Source organism: Penaeus chinensis, chromosome 12 (assembly GCF_019202785.1).
Source record: "Penaeus chinensis breed Huanghai No. 1 chromosome 12, ASM1920278v2, whole genome shotgun sequence".
In the NCBI taxonomy this organism is placed as follows: Eukaryota; Metazoa; Arthropoda; class Malacostraca; order Decapoda; family Penaeidae; genus Penaeus; species Penaeus chinensis.
In genome coordinates this window covers 39,407,080-39,417,079 of record NC_061830.1, presented here as the reverse complement: position 1 = coordinate 39,417,079, position 10,000 = coordinate 39,407,080, and the positions used below count along the sequence as shown (strand labels likewise).

General features: G+C 45.6%; 1 protein-coding gene across 2 annotated transcripts in view; it reads right to left on the bottom strand.

Annotated features, from left to right (window-relative positions):
• Window positions 1-8,457, bottom strand: part of LOC125031067 (cilia- and flagella-associated protein 251-like) — a 15,564-nt gene extending 7,107 nt beyond the window's left edge. The window contains exon 1 of one of the 2 annotated variants that reach the window (XM_047621536.1): window positions 8,343-8,457. In XM_047621536.1, the coding sequence (XP_047477492.1) occupies window positions 8,343-8,381 (39 nt within the window). In that variant the 5' untranslated portion in view covers window positions 8,382-8,457. Of the gene's footprint in view, window positions 1-6,814; window positions 6,997-8,342 lie in introns of those variants that run through there. The other variant, XM_047621535.1, reaches the window with a different exon arrangement.
• Window positions 8,458-10,000: the final 1,543 nt, after the last annotated feature.

Sequence of the window (10,000 nt, the reverse complement as noted above, 5' to 3'; positions counted from 1 at the left end):
AGCATGATATTCATTGCGGTAAATCCGAGTTTACGTTTCCCGAAATCAGAGACAGTTCAAATAAAGTCACAGGCGATCACTGGCGCTTTTTGGTGTGGGTGTAACGGTGCAAAAAGACATGGTACGCTTAATACCCCAATAGAAACGTGTAAACAGAATGGACAGTAACTACCTTAGTGGAGGTAAATGAAACAGAATTAATAATAGTATAATGAATGTTCATTCCGACAAGAACAGAAAATTAACAATGATAATGAAAATGATGATGTTGCCTATAACGAAAATAATGAAGAAATATTAACTACAACTAGTAATATGTGTGTGTGCTGAAGATATATACACATGCATACATATAGATAAATAAATAAATATATATATATATATATATATATATATTAACCAATTACCATTATTAAACTTTCCGATTAGCTTCATTAGGCATTCCCTGGCCTATTCCCGTCCACATTTTCAGCAACTCCTCTTAGTTGTGTCTCTGAAAACACTTCCCTTGGTCTATAAAGTTGCAAACAACGTTCAAAAAGTTATTGATAGTCCTTATTTTAATATCCCCCTCACACAACGCAAAGGCGATCTCTCAATGTCATAACCTTTTTTTTCCAATATGTTACGTCAGTTATATTTATTTCATTTTTATTTCTATTTGGAGGAGGAGGGGGTTGGCACCAAAGTCATTCCTCATACTTTTTTTTTCGATTTTCCCCATTTTCTATTTCTCTCTCGATTCTACAATTCCTGGTGATACTTAACCCTAATTTCGTAAGCGTCGATATTTCCCTGTTTCCGCTCATACATGATTTTTTAAAAACTTTACTTTACATTAACTTAATAACAATATGGCGGTGCGAGTGAATATGCAAAGTATGATAACAAGGGAAGCAGATAACAGGTCGGTGGGTCATTTCGCATGTGTGTGTGTGTGTGTGTGTGTATGTGTGTGTGTGTGTGTGTGTGTGTGTGTGTGTGTGTGTGTGTGTGTGTGTGTGTGTGTGTGTGTGTGTGTGTGTGTGTGTGTGTGTGTGTGTGCGTGCGCGAGTGCGTGCGTGTGTGTGTATTTACGGGTGCATACGACTGGAGTGTGTACGTGTGCGCCTGTCCTTGTGTGCAAGGTCTACCGTATATAGTCCTTGCTTGTATGCGTGTCTGTGCTCCCGCGTGTGCGCGGGAGGGGGGGGGGGGTACATGTGAGTACGTGCTCGTGCGCCTGCGCGCGCGCGCGCGTGTGTGTGTGTGAGTGTGTGTGTTTGTGTTTATGTGTGTGTGTGTGTGTGTGTGTGTGTGTGTGTGTGTGTGTGTGTGTGTGTGCGTGCGAGCGCGAGCGTCTGCTTGCGCGAGTGCGTGCGTGTGCGAGTGTTTGCGTACTTCCCTGAACTTTGTATGAGCAAAGATTTTCCATCCCCCCGTGCCCCCCCCCCCCCCCCCGCCCGCCCCCTCCCCACAATCGCCGATACCACCACCGCGCGTGGATCAATACCTCCCCATGACCGGGCCGGCATCTTGTGCTCTCGCGGGAGGCCTAGACAGCTGCCGCCACCTGCTGAGTCCTTCGGCAACCATTCCTCGACTCATCCCCTCCGAGTCCGCGCCTCCCTCCCTGCCCCCCCTCCCTTGCCCACGACCCTACTCCTTTGGGTAACCCTGCCAACCTTCCCTTCCCAACCTCGGTCATTCCTCTCTCACTCGCTCCCTCTTACCGCGCTGCCTCCCTCCACTCCACCCTCATTCCGCGGTCTCCCTCCTTCCCTCGCTCCCTCACACCCCCATGCCTTCCTCCTTCCCTCCTTTTCTCGCTCCCTCACACCGCCATGCCTTCCTCCTTCCCTCCTTTTCTCGCTCTATCACACCGCCATGCCTTTCTCCTTCTCTCCTTTTCTCGCTCCCTCACACCGCCATGCCTTCCTCCTTCCCTCCTTTTCTCGCTCTATCACACCGCCATGCCTTCCCTCCCTCGCTCCCTCATACCGCGATACCTCCCTTCTTTACTCCCTCCAACAAATGCTTCCCTCCTTTTCTCGCTCCCTCACACAGCTATGCCTTCCTCCTTCCCTCCTTTTCTCGGTCTCTCACTCCGCTATGCTTCCCTCTCTCCCTCCCATTCCGCGGTCTCCCTCTTTCCCTTGCTCCCTCACATGCCTCCCTTTGTTTTCCCGCCCTTCCTACCTCTTCTTCCTTCCTCTCCCCTTTCCTCTTCCTCTCTACCTCTTCGCCCTTTGTTACGAACGCCCCTCACTGCGAACATGCGTCCCTCTCCCCTCTCCGCTAACAATCAAATGCTAATACGTTCGTCCTCCCCTACATGTCCCCTCCTCATAAACACTTTCTCCCTCCCCCTTCCCCCCACTTCTCTCCCTCCCCGCCCCCCTTCTCCCCTTCTTTGACACTCTCTTCTGCTTCTACATCTCTCTCTTCTCCACGAGTCAGGGACTGCGTACGTTCGTCGAAACCATAACCTACCTGTTACCTGGTCATCAGTCTATATGTTATGCTGACTTTGTACATTCGTAGCCTCTCCTCTCCTCTCCTCTCCCCCTCCCCCCCCCCCCCCCCTCTCTCTCTCTCTCTCTCTCTCTCTCTCTCTCTCTCTCTCTCTCTCTCTCTCTCTCTCTCTCTCTCTCTCTCTCTCTCTCACTCTCTCTCGCTGTGTGTGTGTGTGTGTGTGTGTGTGTGTGTGTGTGTGTGTGTGTGTGTGTGTGTGTGTATGTGTTAGCGCGAGCATACGCGTTTTCATGCGTGCTTATATGTTGCGTGTTTACATATGTATATTTTCTGCTCATATACACAACCTTGATCAAATATGCAAAAATAAACTTCCCATGTCTCTGAGTTCAAGTCCAAGCGCGTTCGTACATGTTTAAACTGTGCATAAGTTTCGTTTCATGCTCGAAACTCAAATGCTTCGCCAGTAATCCGAAAGAGGTTTCCTTAGTCAGCACTTTTCCCCCTATACTGATTATCTATCCTAGGCTTCAGTAGCTGTGTATTATCCTAGAATAGTTTGTGCGACACAGTAGAGACAAAAGTGGATATCTGAGACACCAACGTACCAAATACGAACCTTAGTCTGAAAACTCCTTTTTTTTTTTAGCTCTTGGTAATTGACCGTAGATTCATTATTAATCAAACATACCAGCTTTCTTGTGTTCCTATTCCTTTTTCCATTTACCTGTCTCCAGTCGCATCTGTAACATCTTTATCGTATAAACATGAGGGAAGGATGGAGAGTGGGAGAAAGGGAGGGAGGGAGGGAGAGTGAGGGAAAAGGAGGAGGAGAAAGGGGATAGGGAGAGGGAGGAGAGGGAGGGAGAGTGGGAGAAAGGGAGGGAGGGAGAATGGGAGAAAGAGAGGGAGGGAGAGTGGGGGAAAGCTAGGGAGCGGAGGGAGGGAGAGTGAGGGAGAAGGAGAAAAGGGATGAGGATAGGGAGAGGGAGAGAGGGAGAGAGGGTGAAAGAGAGAGAGAGAGAGAGAGAGAGAGAGAGAGAGAGAGAGAGAGAGAGAGAGAGAGAGAGAGAGAGAGAGAGAGAGAGAGAGAGAGAGAGTCGTTAACATCAGCACAGTTCACGCAATCGGAGTGCCTCATACGCCGTCGTGGGTCCCAAAGTATAATGACTTTCACGGCGAGGTGAGGTTAAACCTGTCTACACACGAGACGGCAAATACTTTAGATCTCGAAAAACAGGTGAGTTGGGCCTAATCTCTCAGATCAGGTGAATGAGATCCCTAAATCTTCTATGTAAACGGATTTGTTGCACTAACAAACACAAAATCACCCATTTTCAATCATTTTTTGTTCTAGTTTCTAAGAGAACACGAAGCAACAAGAATATATCCTGAGTTTTACTTTGGTATGTTAAACAATAATTCCATATTCTTAAAATTCAGCGCCTTATTCTTTGGCATAAAACCAGACAGAAACCTGCATATAATATTCATGGTACCAAGATAGAATTCAATAGCTATAATAATTATCCTTTGAAGAATGTAATAATAAAGAAAACAAGGTTGTGTTCAACTGCTGCAATATAAAAAACAACAACTATATTATATCAGCATGACTTGTCTTATTGTTTCATCCCATATGCTTTATCAGTCCAACATATCTCTTCCTATCTGGATTAGATAATCCGTCTAGCTTACTGAAAGTCGCTGTAACCCGTTCTTAACTTTACCTTTGATTATCATATGCATTTATTCCATAGCCCATGTTCTAAATCCTATGTCCTTCTACGGAAAAAAATAAGAAAAAAATGCAAAGCTGGACAACAAGTAAGGATTTCTGAAAAAAAGTTCAATAAACTTTTTTTTTTTTTGTCTTTTCCCTTGCGCTACAAACATGGCTAACACGTGGTTTGCAGTTTGCTCTGAATTCGCGTGCTGGTTGTAACACGGGTCATATATGTTTACAGTTTTCACACGGTATTATGTGTCTTTATTGTAACCCGACCCTTGGCTCGTGGTTCACGACAGGCAACCGTGTCTTAGGCATAAAAATGATAAATCAGATGTTCGAGAGAGAGCGAGGAGTGTCGAGGCATCGTTTTCTTATGACCAATCACTGTATACACTGTTACTAAGTCACTGTGGATGTATTTAACGTTACGTCATTGTCCGTGGCGTAAATTTAGACCAAACGATTATGAAATTAAAGACACCTTTACAGCGAAAGAAATCCGTCCCATAAGCCTACACAAAACACCTTTCGTGTCAACGTTTCACAACGTGTGAATAATCCCCATGAAATTAAATTTGTGAGAAGCGCAGGCGACCCCACGTGAACGTTCTTTCATACCAGGCACACACATAAAAAAATCTCTCGTCACTTGGAGTTTCTTACTGAGACCTCAGACCCCCCACTCCTACTCCCTACCCCTCTCCTACCCTTACCCCCTTACCCCAAGACACACGCAGCTCCATTTCAAGGATCAGCGCAACACTCGCGCAAGCCTCAACGAGATGATTAATTCGATCCGGTCAACTGTCTTACATCTGGCTACTACCCATGCTACTCCTTATACCCAGGAAAAAAAAAAAAAAAAAAAACGTTATGCTGCTTACGTTGAACACCTACGATATTATCATACGGACTATTCTATATGAAAACCAGAAAAAAGTCACCGCATCTGAAAAGTTATCGTCAAATCATACGTAAATTGCTAACTCATCCATTTTTCTCTCTTTTTTGCTTTCCTGTTGACAACTGCTTGGTTACAGTCCCAACCTGATTTTTTTTTTTTTTTTTTGAGATAGGACTATAGCTAAATTATCTACGAATTCAAAATAGGGCGATGTAATAGGGTAATGTAGGACGATACTATGTAAGTTAACACAGGAAGCAGTTCTGGGTAAGGGATAGGAGCGAGTGAGCGTGTAGGAGCGGACGAGAGGACAGGAGGAGGAGGAGGAGGAGGAGGAGGAGGAGAAGAACCACCTCCTCTCTCTGTCTCTTCCAACAGTTTTCCGTTCGTGTTCACAATCCTCTGTCCGCTCGCCTCGCTCTTTTAACAGCGCCTTTTCACTCCCTTCAAGAACATATTTAGGCCGTAGATTTATAGACCTTTCGGGGGGGAAAACATACACATCAAGCCTATATAAATATATATATAAAAGAAGTTACACATAAATGAGGGAGGGAAATGGCAAAAAATGCCTAGCGATATGTGGCCTCTGTTGAGTTTTAACGGTGTAAAATCTCACCAAACCTGCCAGTTCAGTGGGTGTACAGCAGGCACCGGTTTAACCTTCTGCCTCATCCTTGTATCAACACTTTTTTAAAAAAATTATAATTTATTCGGCACACTCCTCTATGGGTGTAGATAATAATTAAAAAAAACTATTATATTATTTGGGGGTGTGGGGAAAATATATATATGGCAAGATGTAGCGAGAACTTGTTGACTATCTTTTTTTTTAACATGGGATGAATATGAACCACTTGTCCAACACAGCATTCTCCACTTATAATGATAAAACACTTTTCACATAAAGAGTTACATTTGAACTTTCCAAGCTTCATAAAACACGACAATGCTGTCTTTCGCAACGCTCTAAAAATAGCACATTATCTAAACCATATAGGAAAATCACCTTGGATATTCCAGAGCACAAACTTCATATGTTTTTCCTTCAATAACCTTTCACGCCGATCAAAAACTAATCAAACATTCGACAAAAAAATAAATTATTAATGGGGACATTCGAAAAGCTTCAGGTACATCGATCATTTTCTGAGGAAAATAAGAAAAAAGAAAAAAGGAAGAAAAGAAAATCCCGGGGAGAGACATCGATCGCTCACACAACCGACTCTATAATAAACGGAGATCGTCCCCGCTAGAATTTACGCCAAATTCCCTGAAATTCCCTACTCTACTGGGCTCCACGGGTCAAAAAACCAAAAACCCATCTCTGCCCTTCAGAATTTAAGCAAAATCGAGCAGATCAGCGAAGAATAAAATTTGGCGGGAATGCCTGCGTTGCCGTGGCGGGAAATTCGGTTTTGAAGCTCGTCTCTCGACAGGATTGATCAGGCCGAATTTCTCGCCATTTTGGGCCGCGTCTCCGGCATTCTAAATTGCAATTCGCCCCGTTATCTCCCGAAATAAGAACACAAGGCGGGCGGAACGTCATCTTTCAGCTTCGAACCCGGCCTGGGTGGGCGAAAGGAGGCCTATCAACCCGCCACGGGACGAAACGCGAATTAAGAACGGAAGCCTGCTCAGCCGTATTTGGCGAGACTCCCGCTTAGTTAAGCCTCTTCAGGGAAACGAAGGGGGGGACGAATAAAAATTATTTTCTCACTCACCTCTGCAGGGGAGCTGACGTTGTTCTCCGCGGGCGCAACGGCGGCGTCGTCCGACATGTTGGTGAAGGTTTGGTTGCTTAACTGTCAGAAACGGGCGCGGAGGAGAATTTTGAAGTGTGTCTGGCGGGCGTCTGGCCAGCCGAGTGCAGCGTGGGCGCCGGTCACGTGACACCGCCGCCGTTCCCTGCACCTCGCCCCCGCCCACCCTCGGCACCTCTACCAGCCTCTTACACGGCCTTATAACACTTGCTTTCTGCCCCTTTCTCTCACGGGCGAGTTGCGAGGGTTATGGACGAGGTTCCTGGACACTCGGGAGGGACGGCGAGTCCCTGGCGTAGCCGAGAAACGGCAAAATAATTATTCTGGGAGGTTTGTTTATTCTAATGAATGCCCATATATATTTCTTTTAACTCTCGTAAGACCTGTGTGTTCATAATAGTCTGTAAAATGACCTTTCCTCTTGACAAAGTTTGCGTATTAGCCGTCGACGATCGATACTGGCATTCCACGCGAAGTGAACGGCAATTCTGACCTTGCAGCATGACCTTGCGTACCTAATCGTGATATATCATTGGCTTTAAATAAATATCTTCGTCGACGACTGAGGTAAAATGCACACCCATATTTATTCCACAAGCTATTCTCAAGATAATGGCGTCGACAGACAATAAATAAGACCAGTGGAAATATGTCTCCGTAAGGCAGTCCTTGAGCGGCGAGCAGACAGATGTGTAGTGTTGGCTCGGCGCGCAATTACTATCATCCCGGTAGAATAATTCCGACGAGAACGACTATTTTTACTGACATGCAGACTAAAATCCTTGGTCATATCACTATACTTTTTAATGAATAAAGTGTCTTGCGTCTCTCTCTCTCCCCCTCCCCCCCCCTCTCTCTCTCTCTCTCTCTCTCTCTCTCTCTCTCTCTCTCTCTCTCTCTCTCTCTCTCTCTCTCTCTCTCTCTCTCTCTCTCTCTCTCTCTCTCTCTCTCTCCTCGCGCTTACGAAGGTCTAGATTTTAAGAAATATTTATTTATGGAATTCGGCAGTGTGCAGCTTCTTGTCCTTTGGATACAAGATTGTACGTGTTATATATTTTTTTTTCTGAAATTAATATCCACAATTATTCCGACAAACTCACCGTCTCACCTCACGTGCTCATCCTTGGAATAATGTTATAGGACTACACGGTTCTTTCCATATCGCCGGAGAAAATTAAAAACGAAAATCATACGCCAAGCTAGCTGGTAAACGAGCATGCGATCAGCATTAACGGTAGACAGTGTTGGTTAACGCTGTCCAACCCACTCTCCGATATAGTGAACTCCGCTATTGTTAACTGACGTACACCACTTAATTGTTTTCTCTGTAGTTCACTTTCCATTCTGTGTGGATACTGTGAAGATATAGGAGACTCCTGCCAGCCCAGGACACAAGGAAGACTCGATGTGTAGGTAAAGCCTCATTATAAACCCCGTTCATATGGACCAGGACACACGCCTGGTTCGGCAAGTCGGCATTTGCACAAACCTTCATTGAGTAACTGCCGGATGCTCTCTCGCATTCCATCGAAATTTCTTGGATGATGTCATCGTAAATATTATGAGTCTTAGCTTCACAGTCAAGAATAAGTCAATCGAATCCAGGTGTGTCTGGCGGCGATAAATGAACCAATTCCGTGCCTGACGATAAGAGCTCGAGTGACCCACCCACATCATTCGTGGTCCCCCCTCTCCCCCCCTCCGAACTCCACTCCCTGACTCGGTGCCCCGCAGCAATCTCATGTTTATTCATTTTCCCCAGCGCAATAGATCGATTTTTATGTTTTTTGCGGGGAAACACGACAGACCTTGACTGTTTCCCCACTGGTAAACGGAGAGATATTACAAAGCCTGCTTATGTTTGAGAGAAGCGCTCCAGTTCGCCACGCTTGTCCACTGGAGCGCGCGAGAGAGTAAAACCAGTGTGGAGTAAATTCGTCGGTCAGTGTTCCCATGGTCCACTACAGAGAGGTCAGGCGCGCTGCCATACGGCTTACATTGTAACTTTTGTCTCAGGAATGCAGACGGACGGGTACATTTTGATGGTCTGAACGGGGGGAGGAGATTGCGGCGCGAACCCAAACTCCAAGAGATTACCTGTGTGCTGGGAGAGATGCGTCTTCAGCAATCTGTAATTCTCGTGCAGTGTGGCGAAGTGGGAACGACCGCTGCTCGCTACATTCATTTTTTACCATTCTGTTTGCCGTCCACAGTCAAACCTCTTTTATTCATTCTTTACGCCATATATCGAACACGCGATTCACATCAGCTGGCAATCTAGCAACCAATTAAAAAACATACTTTATTTTCAATCGAAATCCAAGCGATTTAGTTGTCTAGCGCAAAGAGTTCGTTGTAATATTGTATGGCAACACAGCTCAGTACTGGCGGGAAGAGAGGCTTTGCCACGTCCCTTTTCCTGGCTACTCGCGCCTGTCCCTCACTCGCTAACCCTTTCCTCTCTGCAAAAAAAAAAACAAAAAAAAACGGAGGGTGATCAGTACTTCGAATATCTGATTGCGATTTTTTTTCACAATTTCTATGATTATTTTCGATTTTTTTTTTAGGTCGCATTGAAGTCATTTCGTTACTTCAGTCATGTTAATTCAAATGCATAGACTCTCTCTCTCTCTCTCTCACACACACACACACACACACACACACACACACACACACACACACACACACACACACACACACACGCACACGCAACTTGCTATCATCCATACCCTTCATCCCTTCAAAATGCATTGTGCGAACGTGGCGAAAACGCGACAGCAGGTAAATTGCGAATAAATCGATACTCGTAGCATCAACAGTAACCTCTCTACCCCGACCCTTCCGACTCTCCCTCCCCCCCCCAAGCATCCCCCCACTGTGACCACTCATGCTACTACGACTACTATAACTACTACGGCAACCCAAAGAGCATGGAGGCGCCGCGCTGAACTCCCTAGTTGCCACGATACCGAGGAACGCGCTGAAACACGAACGATGTCGAGGTTTATGATAGCAAATAAAACAGTAGACTGATTAGAAAATGAATTATAACCACATACAGATACATTCAGCTATCCCACGTTCGCTTATCCGCTGTGCATTGAGTTCTCGGTCGCGTTTTTTGAGGGTTTGGCAACAGTGTGAAGG